This window comes from Prionailurus bengalensis, chromosome A1 (assembly GCF_016509475.1).
Source record: "Prionailurus bengalensis isolate Pbe53 chromosome A1, Fcat_Pben_1.1_paternal_pri, whole genome shotgun sequence".
NCBI lineage: Eukaryota > Metazoa > Chordata > Mammalia > Carnivora > Felidae > Prionailurus > Prionailurus bengalensis.
In genome coordinates this window covers 214671720-214687362 of record NC_057343.1, presented here as the reverse complement: position 1 = coordinate 214687362, position 15643 = coordinate 214671720, and the positions used below count along the sequence as shown (strand labels likewise).

General features: G+C 45.0%; 1 protein-coding gene across 2 annotated transcripts in view; it reads right to left on the bottom strand.

The window, feature by feature from the left end:
- MTMR12 (myotubularin related protein 12) overlaps nucleotides 1-14667 on the bottom strand; it is a 65770-nt gene extending 51103 nt beyond the window's left edge. The window contains exon 1 of one of the 2 annotated variants that reach the window (XM_043600452.1): nucleotides 14342-14667. In XM_043600452.1, the coding sequence (XP_043456387.1) occupies nucleotides 14342-14422 (81 nt within the window). In that variant the 5' untranslated portion in view covers nucleotides 14423-14667. The remainder of the gene's footprint in view (nucleotides 1-14341) is intronic. The other variant, XM_043600434.1, reaches the window with a different exon arrangement.
- Nucleotides 14668-15643: the final 976 nt, after the last annotated feature.

The window sequence follows — 15643 nt, the reverse complement described above, 5'->3', positions numbered from 1 at the left end:
TCCTCCTCCCTCTTCACAAGACCCGTGTTCCCTGCACAAGCTCTCCCACTCACGTCACTTCCAGCAATATAGCGGATGACCCCCAAAGGGCTCTTCACTCCAGATCTCTATTCAAAAGCTCCAGGCCTAGACACCTGAACAGCCTCCTGCCCACCTGCACTGGAATGTTCCTAACATCCTCCAAATTCACATTTTAAAACCAGCTCATCACTCTGCTGCCCACCACCAAACCTGTTCATCCTCCTCTGGGCTCTGACTCAATGATCGGTCCCATCAACAGACACCCAAAAGTCATTCATTTCTCTTTTTTTTTTTAATTTTTTTAAAATGTTTATTTACTGGGGCACCTGGGTGGCTCAGTTGGCTAAGTGTCCTACTTGGGCTCAGGTCACAATCTCACCGTACGTGGGTTCAAGCCCCACATCAGGCTCTGTGCTGACAGGTCAGAGCCTGGATTCTACTTCAGATTCTGTGTCTCCCTCTCTCTCTGCCCCTCCCCAGCTCGCACGCGTGTGCACACTCTCTCAAAAATAAGTAAACCATTATAAAGTTATTTTTATGTATATTTTACTTATTTATTTATTTGTATATAAATATATTTAATTTATTTATTTATTTTTTAATTTTTATTTATTTTTATTTATTCGGGGGAGGGGCATAAAGAGAGAAGGAGAGAGACAATCCCAAGCAGGCTCCACACTATCAGTGCAGACACGGAGCTCGATCTCACAAACCATGAGATCATGACCTGAGCCAAAATCAAGAGCTGGACACTTAACTGACTGAGCCACCCAGATGTCCCTCTTTTTTTAAAGTTTTCATTTAAATTCCGGTTAGTTAGCATATAGTGTAGTATTAGTTTCAGGTATACAATGTAGTGCCTCAACACTTCCATACATTACCCAGTGTTCATCACAACAAATGCACTCCTTTATCCTCACCACCTATTTAACCGATCCCCGCTCCCCTTGACCCAGCAGTCATTCTTTACTACTCCCTGCCCCTCATGACCTGTCTGCTCTGCTTTATTAATAGCTCCAGAATCCATCCACATCTGTCCATCCCTTTGCTGCTTTTACTTTCAGCCACCATCACCTCTCACTTTGCATGCTCCCGTGACCACAGCCACACTGTCACCATCTAGCTCCCAGTGAAGCCACTGGACCCATCAGTCAATTCAACCGTCCACACAATTCAAGACCCCTGCCAAGATCTCTCCGATCGCCCCTCCCTCCTGTATTGCAACAATCTCTTACCTTGTCAGCCTCCCCAACCGATGACACAAAATGGGGGAGGAGGCTGTACCTGTATGTATTTTCTAGCCTCAGATAGTAAATTGTCAAGAAAAGTCTACTAAAAGAATGCATAAACAGAAACATACAAAGAGACAAGTAATTCTTCTTCCTGGTAATATTCTTTAACTATCCTAAGCATAGTTCTTGACAGATTTTTTTAAATTACTACCTAAGTATGATCAGTACTAAAGTATATGATTAGTGCCAAGTCTTACCAACTTTTGTCACACTTCTTTCTGAAACACATTCTAGTCCCATCAATAGGACAGGGGCATATACAAAGCCCGACTTTAAATATGAAGCTCTATCACTGAAGATACAGCCTAGAAGCTAAATGAATGTACCTACTGTCTAATTCTAGGGAGCTGGAAATCTAGGCAGGATTTGTTCCTGGAGCTGGTTCCCAGACTGCTAGTTCCCTGCTCCTGGCCAGAGGGCTTCACTCGCTTTAGAGCCAGCCTGCTAGCAGGCTCAGTCCCCTCTGAAAGCATGCCCAGGTAACAGCTCTGCTAACCACAGCTCCACTCTATACCCTCTATATACTCTCTGGCATACAAGCAACAATTACTCTGACAAGAAAACAGTATCTGAAGCCAGGAAAGCAGACATGCAGTAAGAGGTGAACTGACAATCTCTGTCTGGGCTCAAAGTAACAGACCACAGACTAAGCCGGTTCAGGTATCTGGTCTTGAAGGACTCTGCTATTTACTCACCATGCAGATCAGGTCTCAGCCTTTAATAAGTGTTCATTTCATAGGGTTGTTGGGAACTTTCAATAACATTTCAGACTAAGCATCTATTATCCACAAAAATATGTGTCTAACTTAAACACATAAATGTATAATTTGCTGGAGGTTTCACTACGTCCACTTCCACATGTCCCATGTCATTATCTTGATAATGATCCTGTAAGGTATTCTCATCCCTGCTTTACAGATAAGGCCAATGAAGCTCCAAGAGGTTAAATCGTGTGTCTGGACTCATACAGCTAAACAGGTGATGAAGCCAGAACTTGTTCGCAGGAGTTCCGACACCTGGCTTAGTACTTTTGATTTTTACTGTTTTTGTAAAAGTTGTACTAGGATACAAATTCAGGGGCGTCTGGCTGGCTCGGTTGGTAGATCATATGACTCTTGACCTTGGGCTTGTGAGTTGAAGCCCCACATTGGGCACAGAGTTTGCTTAAAAAAAAAAAAAGGCAAATTCATACACCATACAAATCACCTACTTAAAGCACATAATTCAGTGGTGTTTAGTATATTCAGTTATCCAACTATCACAACAATCAATTTTAGGATATTTTCATCACACCTAAAAGAAACATGGTACCCATTAGCATTCATCCCCCCTATTCTCCCTGACACCACCCTAACACCACTCTGAGCCCTAGGTAACTACGAATCTTAAACTTTTTTCCTATTACAAAATAATAGCATCAAGTGTCCTTTCAACTGTAACAAGTGTTCAGGACAGGGAAACAGGAGACAACCTGTAACAGTGCATTACCCTAACAGCTAAGCAATACTTACTCATGTGTTCATTCTAAATCCTTGCATTCACATTTAGACTGCTTTTTCCCCTTATCTCAGATTTTTTTTCTTAAAGGAAGAAAAGTAACTGCTCGCTAAGACCCAAATTAAGTCCCTCACTCTGGTTTGACAGCTCATCACTTATTGAATGACAGTAAAAGCATTACTCATTCATGCTTCTTGACAACAATCACTCTAACAGATGACTGTTGCGGTATAGAGACCAAGAACAGAATCAGGAACCACACTAACGGCCTACCACAGTTCTCACCTCACCACCCCAATCACTCTCCCGGAGAAATAAAAAAGAGGCTCAGAACGATGCTCCCACCAGCTCCCCTGAGGCCCCCTCTTGGGATGGCCACAGTCCTCTCTGAAGCCACGCTGACCTCCAGGAGGCCACACTCTGTGGCACTGCAGGCCAAGGAGCTTACAGCTCTGTTGGAGAAAGATCCGCAGACACAAAGCAATTACACACAAGGAGTAGAGAATAAATGCTCGACTGTAGCAACAAAGAACCCAGAGCTACAGACGGCCTGTACCATGGGCAAAAAGAAAGGGAGAATGCCAATTAGGAAAGACTGGCGAACACAGAGAGGCTGAAGTGGCTCTGGCTTTCAGTGTTCCCTGGCCAGCAGCCTTTCCCACTACACTCCTCGCTCACTTTTCTCTATTTGGGTTTCCCCTATGACTTCATTTGAAATAGCAGTTCTCAATAGGGGATGAAGGAAAAAATAATAATTAACAGAAAAAAAAATGTGGATACTTACAGCAGGTGCCCCTCCCCCCCCCCCCACACCCTTCCCTGACCCTAAAGCACATTCAAATCTCTAAACCAGGACTTGGTACAGTGTATTTATTTTGAAAAAGCTCCCCCAAAGAACCATGCTGTTTAAAAAAAAAATAAGGGGGGGGGAGGGGCACCTGGGTGGCTCAGTCAGTTAAGCATCCAACTATTGGTTTCAGCTCAGGTCATGATCTCACAGTTTGTGAGTTCGAGCCTCGCATAGGGCTCCATGCTGACAGCGTAAAGCTTGCTTCAGATTCTCTCCCCCTCTCTCTCTGCTCCTCCCCTGCTCACACACTCTCTCTCTCAAATAACTTAAAAAAAATTTTTTTTTAATTTCCTTGGGCAAAATAGGTTCAAAAGCACTTGCCTAGGCCAACTCTATGAATCAGGAAATGACAGCCAAAGAGGTCAAGGGGGCTCCCTCAAAATCACACAGAAAAAAATGAACAGAGTCCTGGCCTCCCAAATGCAAACTAACACTCTCTCAACAAACCAGAAGAAGGCAGGAATCTGCAGTGAGTCTGGAAAGGGTGTTAAGGTTTGGGAAAGCGGCAGGCACACAGGAGGACTCTTAAATGGGAAAATGACACACGCAGGCTGCACCCAGCAGGAACCTGGCTGTGCCGTGCAGGGTGACTCGGGTAGAGGGAGAGACCAGGTAAGCATCTATGGTCTGTGGTTCCAACCACAGCAAGGAGGGCGGAATGAATGGAAGTGAAGACAAACCAGCAAAGAGGGCACCCCCCAAGGGAACCCTGGAAACTGTGATGGCCAGGAGTATAACTGGCTGGCTGGGGAGAGAAGGGGCCACTGGCAGGCTAATTTAAAAGGAAGATAGCCACGCTGGATCGGACAGAAGGCCCAGGACATGAAACACTGCCCAAACCTCAGGTCCTCCTGCATGCCTTCAAGACAAGGAAAAACACTGTGACAGAAGGACAGAGAAGGAATCCGTGAAAGAGCTTACTGAAAAAGAAAGCTATGAAGGAAGGGAAGCCCTCTGGATGGAGAGGAAAGGCGTCCTTTGTGGGCACCTGCAAAAGGGACAGCATCCCCCACTCTGGTGACCAGACTCTGAGAGTGCAAGGGAAAAACAATGCTAGAAGGGAACATAAGAAATGTCGCCACTATCGGGACCTGCACTTATGGCCCAAAGAATGAACACATGCGCACACACACACACACACACCTGCAGCTTCTGGGGTAAAAGGTAATAGCTACTACAACAATTAACATTTAATAAGGGTTTGCTGCACTTTGGGTACTGTGTTAACTTCGATGGACTGCCTCACTTAAGACTAACAACAATCTTATGAGCTAGACACAACTGTTTTTATTCCCATTTCAGAGGTCAGGAAACCGAGGCTCAGAGAAGTTAAATACCCAGACCAAATCCACAAGGCAAGTAGCAGAGCTCTAATTCCAAAGCTGTGCTCTTAACCACATTACACTAAAAGTTAAAGAGGGTAGCACTGGAATGTATACAAGTGCTGGAGAAAAGTAGCAGGTGGCAGTTACAGGGCTGTCAGAATCTCAGAGTCGAAGCTAACTGACGTGACTAACAACAGCTGCAAACACACATGGCATTGCCTTCTGTGCACCAACCTCCTGCCCCACTCCCAGGACTGCTACACAAATACTAGGTCAGCTGAATAGCTGGCAAGGAGCTAAAAGCCTTGGAACAGGAGCTTTTCCGTGGTCTTGGACCAAGAGGAACCAGGAGCAAACGAGAAGGTGCCTACAGGCTCACAAAGGGCCAGACTGACTTCATGGTAAAGCAGTATTCGCAGAAAGCAGAATAACAAGCCTGCGTGTCCTAGCAGCACCCCTCAGATTCTACTTTTCAGGATTTAGCCCACTTCACCCCCCACCACGCCTTACATAAGGTATGAGACAGATGCTTCGACCACCTGGGCCCAACATGCCCATGAGCCTTTCGAGCTGTCCCTGTTGCCTGCCCACTACATCATCCCCCTCCTCCCCACACCAGCACCCACCCTCACACTGCCCTTTCCAAGTCCTATGCTGCCTTCACATGAGGCCGAATGCTGCCGCAGCCTTCTGTGCTCCAAAAGCATTCTGTGCACACCTCCTTCATGAACAGGCAGCACCTACTTCTGTGCATTAGAGCCATCTGTTGACTTGCTGTCTCTCTAACAGAATATGAACCCCCTGAGAGCACAGACTGTTTTTATGCATTCCTAATTCTAACACGGTGCAAATGGGAGGTACACGATCGATAATTCTCCCAATTCAAGTGACTATCAATAATAACAGCATCTAGGGGTGCCTGGATGGCTCAGTCGGGTAAGTGTCTGACTTCAGCTCAGGTCATGATCTCACAGTTCGTGAGCTCGAGTCCCGTGTCAGGCTCTGTGCTGACAGCTCAGAGCCTGGAGCCTGCTTCAGATTCTGTGTCTCCCTCTCGCTCTATCCCTTCCTTGCTCACACTCTGTCTCTCTCTCTCTCTCTCAAAAATAAGCAAAAAAAAAAAAAAAAAAAATTTTTTTAAATAATAGCATCTTAACAGTCATGTCATGTACACGTGGTTATTTCTTATCACATTCAAAGTCAGCCTGCAGGGAAGATGGCCATTCAATGTTACAGTTGAGGAAAAAAATCTGAAAGGTGAAACCACACTGGGAAGTGGATCTCAAGGGATTAAAGCAAAACAGGAATTCGATTGTATGTCTAGAGAAAAGGTAAGAACACAGTGAGATTTTTTTTATCCAAAAATCTGGGCTCATTCCCTTCAAGGTATTCTTGGGAATTTTAAAACTCTCTTAGCAAGAAAAGCAACACACCCAGCAGCTCAGGACCACTGTCTCAAACAGGGGTTGGCAATCTGTCATAAGGGAAGGGTAGACAGGTGTCTGGCTGGCTCAGTTGGAACAGCATGTGACTCTTGGTCTCAGGGTTGTGAGTTTGAGCCCCATTTGGGGTGTGGAGATTTCTTAAAAATAAAATCTTAAAAAAAATAAAATTAAATTTAAAAAAAGGAAAGGCAGACTTCAAAATATTTCACCAAGGTGTCCAGGACTTCCATTCACAAGCCCTGCTTTTCTTGTGGCTGCAACCCTTCCCTTTCCCAAAAGCAAATGACTGAGGGCTTAGATGCCACCTCTGAAGGGCTTCCCCCACTGAAGTCTATAGGGAATAATGAAGGACAGGGGCACAGGAGGTAAAAGTGATGATTATACTATTTTAGGAAAAGTATTTACCCATGAAAGCAAAACAGCACAGGCTTGCAACTGCCTTTTAAATAAACAGTTATTACTTCCAGGGGTAATCTGATTTTACTTACTCATAAGTAAACCATTGAACAGATGTGATACATGGACAAAATTTGGCCTATGATAGAGTCATTAGAAATGAAGGACAATGGGGGCACCTGGCTGGCTCAGTCAATAGAGCATGCGACTCCTGATCTCAGGGTTGTGAGTTCAAGCCTCATGTTGGAGGCAGAGATTAAAGAAAAAAAAAAATTAAAAAAAGAAAAGAAAAGAAAAAAGAAAAAAAAAAAAAAAGAAATGAGGGAAGAGGGAAAAATACATCTCCAGCACAAAACTAGCAAAATGTCAAAGGCCAAATGTTAATAATGAAAAAAGTCAACTAGTAAGTGTTCTCATTAGGTTGGAATTTTAAATATAATTAAATCATTCTCAAATATATAAAGGAACAAAGAAAAGAGGAAAAGAAACTTTCAGAGATAGTGAAAAACACTCTAAGAAAGAGTTACCACACAGTGAATTTTCTGGGCATGATACCATGGCAACAACCACAACAACTAAATACTCCACTTTCATTAATACCTTAGCTGGGAAAGATTTCTGTATTCTAAGATTAATGATTAAGCACTTTCTGAAACCATCCAAATGGTCCTGACCAACAACTTAGTGACAGCAACAAGAGCCCACATCTACTAAAGGCTAACCATGTGCCAAGTACTCGAAGGACTTGCATAATCACACTTAATATTCATAAATGTTCACATATACCTATCAGAGATTATTATTATTATGATTTCCATCTTCCAGGTAGAAATACAACCAAGGCTTAGAGGACGGCCTCACTCACAGCCAAAATAAGCGGTTGTCTGCCCTCCTTAGAGTTGTGACCCTGGAGGTATGCAGAGGGGACTAAGGACAGAAGCGGCCCTGTGGCCCTTCTAGCTCTTGAGCAGCTTCACTCTGCTCCATTTGTACCTCCCCTCTTCATCCTCCCAAAACAACAAAAGATTAGAGGTTGTAAGAATTATTCCAGCTCCAGGCGTCTGGAGGGCTCAGTTGGTTAAGCATCTGACTCTTGACCTTGGCTGGGGTCATGATCTCATGGCTCCTGAGCTCACTGCACTAACAGCATGGACCCTGCTTGGAATTCTTTCTCCCTCTCTCTCTGTCCCACCCCACTCGTGCTCTCTCTTTCAAAAATAAACAAACAAACTTGGGACGCCTCGGTGGCACAGTTGGTTAAGTGTCCGACTCAGCTCAGGTCATGATCTCAAGGTTCCCGAGTTTGAGCTCCATACAGGGCTCTCTGCTGTCAGCATGGAACCTACTTCTAATCCTCTGTCCTCCCCATCTCTGTCCTTCCCCCACATGTACTCAGAGTCTCTGCTTTGGTTAAGCAAAAAAAAACTGCTTTGGTTAAGATAGCATAATTAATGGTAATTTTACTTTTCCAACTTCGGAAGTCTGCACCTTTGTTACATTCTTTTTTCTTTTTTTTAATATTGTCTTTATCATAAAAATAGGTATACATCTTTTAAGGTGATTTAAAAAATCCAATTCTAAGAACACCGTCATGCAGGATGGTTTAATGTGAAATTATTCCAAGAATGTCAAACATCTTGCTGAAGATGCTCAGAGAAAAATCTAGAACTTTAAATTTCTAGTATGGGTTGCCCTCAGCCTAAGATTTCGATGGTAGCCATCACATTTGGTGATGGTAGCCAACATTTTGATGGTTTCACCATCACAGAGGAAAGCAGGGTGCAGGAGAGCATCGGGTTCTGAGACAGAGGCTGTCAGTGTGGCAGCTGTTCGATCAAGCTGCAGGAAGTGTTGCCGGACGTAGCCTCATGACATCTTCTGATGCTCCATCTGCAGAAGTTGAATGGTATTGGAAAGGATCCAGGGAGATGCCGCAGGAAGCACATGCAGGAGAGAAAAAGCGGAAGCTTTGGAGAGATCATCAGACTATAAAAGCCACAGCTAAGAAAGTGGTCATTTTAGGAAGAACTTTTGATGTCCTTTATATCACTGTCAATGACCTCTAAGTTCAAAGAGAAAATTCTGCAGTCATCAAAAAATTAGTTTGGAATGGAAAAAAGTTAAGAGTCTTTAAAAAAGAAAAGTGAATGGATCTAGATTTGCTTTTAAAGGTATATCTTTAAGTTTATTTATTTTGAGAGAGAGAGAGTGCACATACACAAGCCGGGGAGGGGCAGAGAAAGAGGGAGAGAGGGAATGCCAAACAAGCTCCATGCTGTCACCCCAGAGCCTGACTCTGCGATTCAATCCAAGGAACCGTGAGATCCTGACCTGAGCCGAAATCAAGAGTCAGACGCTTAAACAACTGAGCCACTCAGGCACCCCTAAAGGTATTTTTTATTGCTGGGACTGAGCAAGGAAGTCTGATTTAGGATAAGCCAATCTCTTCTAGCCACGGATCCACCCAACTCATCAAAGTCAGTAGTCCAGCACAGTAGTGTTCCACCAAAAATAATCTCAATCATTTCATCTGTTTTGTATCCCCAACCTCTAGAACAATGCCTCGTCAACCGCCAGAACAATGCCTCGTACTTGCAGGTGCTTTAAGTAAATATCAGCTGAATGAAATCTCCAAGGGGCCCTTGTATCCACTCACAGTCACCTAGTGGAGAAGCTAACAAAAGCCAAGAACAAAACTGCTACTAGAGAACACGAATGAGAAAGCATTTTAACATGTGAATGCCAATCATGACTACAGGCATGTTTCACTAATAATACTCCCTGCATTCATAAATGTAAGTACGGAAGAACAGCCTTGGAGTCAGACTGCGTGAGTTTAAATCTTGGCACCACCCCTTGCCAGCTATGGCCGTGAGCAAGGTACTAATTTCACTGGTTCTCTCCACGTCTAAACACACAAAACGGAGGGAATAGTATCCACTGCATAAGATAGTTGAAAGGATGAAATGAGAGAAGCACAGTTCCTGGGACACAGAAGTGCCTAATAAATATTGGTAAGTATTCATTTTATTATTCTGATATATACCCCCCGCCCGGCCATTATCTCTTGGAAAAACACTAGATCATAGATAGGTTCACTTCTTTCCATGAAAAGATATGGCGGTAAGTGAAGATTAGGCAATCAAATGCATTCTTTTCCCTAAGGGTTAAATGAGAAGATAAAATTGGCTCTTAAGTCTGGATTTTTTTTTTTTTTTTGACCCTTCTTCAAGCTTTGTTTCTTTTCTTGCTTTTTCTTCCCATGTCTATGTATTCCCTAAGCTCCCGGGGGCCTGGCTTAGCCATGGGCACCACTGGCTCCAGGAGACAGTTCTCTCTGGTCTGAAATACTTCTGTGGTGTGGACAGGACATTTAACCTTGCGAGGCCGCACTTCCACATTGTGTTACAGAAGAAGAGTACAGTGGTGGAGATTATCTTTAAATTCTCTCCCAAATCTAAAAATCCACAAATGGGGGGCACCTGGCTGGCTCAGTTGGTAGAGCATGCGACTCTTGATCTCAAGATTGTGAGTTACAAGTAAGTAACTGATAACTTATTAGTGTTTTCAAGTCAAACACTGACTTAAATTCTACTAGAAAGTCCATTTAAATCATACTTGGAAAATCATACAAATATGGACACAAGTACCACAGACTCTAAAAGCTGGATTCTTCCTGGTCTTAGTTTCAGAGAACAACGCAGGAGCACCCTGAAGCTTTTATTCAACTCCCTTATCACAATGAACCCGGCTCTTGCTAAATCAGAACTTTCCCTTAGGACCATCTAATGGTCCTCTATCTACAGCTTCTTCCTGGCACAGACAATAAGCATTTCTAATCACTATAAATACCAAACCAGTGCTTACAATTTCAAGGTAACTGACCAGAGAACTGGCAGTCCTGAACAATCAGAACTGATACTCAGCACCAGAGAAGGTGATGAAGTAGAAATCCATTAAAAATCACTCTGCCTTTTTTTTTTTTTTTTTTTTTTTTGGCTCTTTGTACTACCTAACATCTCCCCATCACAGTATTTCTGTTGTGGAAAACAGGTCTAATTTTTTTTTTTTTTACGTTTATTTATTTTTGAGAGAGAGGGAGACAGAGTGCAAGCAGGGGAGGGGCAGAGAGAGAGGGAGACAGAGAATCCGATGCAGGCTCCAGCCCGACGTAGGGCTCAAACCCACAAACTGCAGATCATGACCTAAGCCAAAGTTGGACACTTAACCAACTGAGTCACCCAACCATCCTATTGGGTCTAATTGAAAATGACATTATAGGTTAACAACTGACATGGAAAGACATTTACAATATAGATCTCTGGTGAAAAGGCAGATTACAAAATAGTATGATTAGCAATATTAATCCCACTTTGGAAAAGACATATGCAGACACCTACACACATATCTGACAGGGTACACTCCACGTTGCTTATAACTTTCCTTTAAAAAATTCTTTGTCGGGGCGCCTGGGTGGCTCAGTTGGTTGAGCCTCCGACTTCGGCTCAGGTCATGATCTCACGGTCCGTGAGTTCGAGCCCCGCATTGGGCTCTGTGCTGACAGCTCAAAGCCTGGAGCCTGTTTCAGATTCTGTGTCTCCCTCTCTCTCTGACCTTCCCCCATTTGTGCTCTGTCTCTCTCTGTCTCAAAAATGAATAAACGTTAAAAAAATTTTTTTTTAAATAAATAAAAAATTCTTTGTCTATCTTTTATTATTTTTCTATAATGAACTACAGCTTCTCCTTTATTTACCAAGAAAAGCGGATCTGGCTCCCAAACCATAACCAAATGCCTCCTTGAAGGGGAGATCAGCACCCCGGGATCCCCTTGTACAGAGGCACAATTTCCTTTGCACCGTCTGTCTGGGACTCAGCTGGGGCAGTGATGCTGAGATGTTTCTAGGTACCAGCCATCAGGTACCACCAAGAATGATCCAGTCCTCTCTCTCCTATTCACCTCAATTTCCAGAGCCACTGGCTTCCCACTTACAAGCTTTACTGATTTATAACTCTCCGGGCAGAGTTTACAAAACATGACCAAAGGTCCTAAACTACAGTTCAGGATTTTAATATTCACGTTCACTGACTTAGAATCAATGACAGAAGAACCCAAGTTAACTCTGGCAGAGGTCCACGTGGAAACTAACTACTATCCTTCATTTTAGGCTGTTCAATGTCAATCTTAGCACAAAAAAAAACATATAAGCCATCATGTTTAAAAGCATCATCTTCAAATACTTTATCCAGTTAAGTACTTCTGTTTTTTGCACAAAGTGCTGACTCTTGACAGACTCTTTAGCATACTGAAGCCACTCTTGAACCTTCCAAGATCTAATCAGCCAAGAACAAATTCATTACCAGGCACAGGTATCATTACATCATAAGGTGTGAAGATTGTTCTGGCAGCTCAGTGACCTACCAGCAAAAAGATACCTAAGAAACCTGCAAATTCCCAGCTAACAAAAGCAAACCGCATACAAAGAAATGTGATAGGAAGACATACACCAAAGCAGTAAAGATGAGGGCAATATGAAGGAAAGCAGTAGAAAAAGAATGGCAGTCCAGAAAAGTGTTGTGAGGGACGACTCCTACTGAGTGAACCAACAGAAGGTTACCAGGTTCAGTACTTTCAGAGGTACATAAGCTATGCCTCAAAGCTGCTCACATGAATTTCCAATAATAGGATATCTAGCAAAAGCTATACACTTAAAAAACAAATTGGTTTCTCACTCCCTCATACCTTTATCTTTTAAAAACCATAAGCGATTTAGGTCAGAGCCCTTCCCTCTGTTAAAAAAATTTTTTTAGAGACAGATTACAACAAAAAAACATAGTATCTACACAGCATTATTTTATGGCAAGAAAACAAAACTGCCAACTAGAAGGATCTGAAAAATGTGACCATTTGGGGGCTGAACCACTCCCCTTCCCTAATTATCCCTCAAAGGAAATATATCAGGCACTGTGGGCAAAGAGGGAAAACATGTCTAACTACAACATGTGCACTTGGTGGATGAAAAATCTGAACATTCTTGAACTCTGGCCACATTTCAGACTTTCCATGTGTAGTTCAATCTCACTGAAGAGGAAAGGTTAAAGATCAAATCAATCATAAAAGACACAAAGAGAAACTGACATTACTTACTCATGATACGAGGGAAACCTATTGAAAATTCATGATGACCCTGACTCCTTCATCAAGCATCAAAGGAGGAAGTGGTTTTTATTTTCAATTAGGATTAAAAATAAGACCCATTTCAAGAGTATTCTCCATTTGGAGGAAACACACACATTGTGAATTTGAAGATGCATGTGCAAAGGCTTCAGGCCCCAGGTGGTTTTGTGGACGCAGTCCTTGATCAAGACCTCTCATCCACAGCCCACCTGCCTGTGCTTTACAGGGGTAGGAAGACAGCTGAAGACCAGAGGTTTGATAGTGCTCGTGCACATGCTGATTAAAGTGCTGGGCAGAGGAGTAGGAAAAAGCTTCAGAAATCCAAAATGAGAACACATCTCATTAGGCATTTGGATTGGGAACTCAAGAAGTCCTCAGCATGGCCAACAAGCTGTAACCTCTCTAACCTGGTTTCCTGGGACTCTTCCCCCTCACCTACTAGGCTTCCTCAGGGCTGACTTCCTTGATGAGCCTCCAACACTCCAGACCATTCCCTCTACTAGCACTACTCTTCCCTCAGACCCCAACATCCTTCAAGTCTGCTCAAATGCCACTGTGACATGGAGGAAAATGGTGCCTTTTCTTTTTCCCATGATACTTTTCACCTTCTAATATAACCATATAATTTACTTATATTTATTCTATTTGTTGTTTACTCCGATCTCCATCAAATACGCTCCAGGAGAGCGGAGATCTGTTTTGTTCAGAATAGTGCAGGAGGTCAAAAAATATTTTATGAATGAATGAACTTAAGAGTAAAACTCCAGGAGGAAAGCAAGTGGGGGTGAGATGAAAGGGGGAAGAAATGACAGAGGGGAATTCACAAGGGAAAGAACTGTGCTGCTTGCAGATGGGAGGCGGGAGGCAGTGCACGGTATCCCGCCGGCGGCATCAAACAGCCCTCTTAGAAGCAGGCAGCTCTGAAGACTCAACTGAGAAATTCCAAGGGCAGACCCACCCAGACGGCGGGCTCCGGGTAGGTCCCCACGGGAGCCCGGAGCGTCCAGCCCTTCCCCTCCCGCGCGGTGCCCAGAACCCCAGCTCCTCGCCAAGGTAGGCAGGGGGGTCCCGGGCCGCAGCACCTTCCCGGCTCAGGCCCCTTCACCTGGTCGCCAGCGACCGGGCCCTGCGCTCCGGCACCTGCCGGCCCGCGCCGGAGGTCCCCACCTCAGCCCGCGACAGATCTCAGCGCGCCCCCGAGGGCCTCCCCCCGCCCGGCTCTCCTCCCGCACCCGCACAGGAAGCGCCCGCGGCCCTCCCCCGCAGCGGGGAGGGGGCTCCCGGCGCCCCTAACCCCGGCAGCTCCAGCCTGACGCCCCGCCCGCGCGGAGCCCCCTCACCTCTGGGCGCACGTACGACACGAAGGAGGGCTTGGGCGCCTTGGTGCCGCCGCCACCGCCGACTACCCCTTTCCCCAGCATACCGCCGCCCTAGGAAGCAGCGACGCGCGGGAGCAGAGGCGGCCGCTCGGGCTCCGGCAGCGGCGGCGGCCACCAGCACTGGCGGCTGGGGCTCCGCCCATCCCCAGGGCCGCTGCGGCCCCGGCGACGCCCGCATCCGGCTCCGCCGCTGACACCGCTCGCCCCGCCCACTCCGCGCGCGAGCCCAGGGAGTCGGGAACCCGCAGCCGGAGACCACGCCCCCTCCGCTCGCGGCGGGCGGGTCTATCGGGCGCAGATTCGCCTTCAGAGATAGGCTCCACTCCGGCAGAACCCGCCTCATGCGTTCTGTGATTGGCCAGAAGGCACTACCGGCCGGAGCCCCACGCCAAGCTACTTCTTGAATGAACCTGGAGAGATGTTTCCTCAGACCAATCCAGAGAGCGTTCTCTCCGGACTCCCCGGCGATTGGATAGCAAGAATGTCGCTGTCGTCCAATGATCCTACGGTCACTAAGTTGAGAGCAGTTGTTCTTTGCCTTCGTTCTCTTCTTGCTTGCCGTCTTGGTGTAAAACTTCCAAAAGTGTGGTGTATCGAAATCCCCCGTATGAGTTCCAGCTACACATCGATGACGTCCAGGTTTATTACTTTGAATGTAGACAAAGATGAGACAATTCAAGTGTTAACAGGCACTTAGGAATAGGTTTGAATGTTTCATCATAAAAGGCCTTGTCAACCTCATTTTTCCACTTGTTTTTGTTTGTGTCTCTTTTTTAAATATTCATTTATTTTTGAGAGAGAGTGTGTGAGTGGGAGAGAGGCACAGAGAGAGGGAGACAGAGGATCCCAAGCAGGCTCTGGGCTGACAGCAGAGAGCCCCATATGGGGGCTCAAACTCACAAACCATGAGATCATGGCCTGAGCCCAAGTCCACCGCTTAACCGAGTCACCCAGGCGCCCCTGTTTCTTTGTGTTTCTAACAATACAAAAGCCCTTAAGAGATTTATTTTATCCACTCTCCCAAGTTATCGATAAAATCCTCATTTTTAGTGCAAATTGCAAAGAAAATCCATTTTCATTTCACATTTGGTGCTAAGCATTATGCTAGACACAAGTGAATAAAACAGGGCCCCGCTGTCAAGAAATTTAGTATGAAAAGCTAGTAAATATTGACAGTTAATTTTTTCAGTGTCAGGCACTGTGACTAATGCTTTTTGCCCTCTTCATCTCCATAAGCATGCCTCCCAAAGCCACTCCAAATAA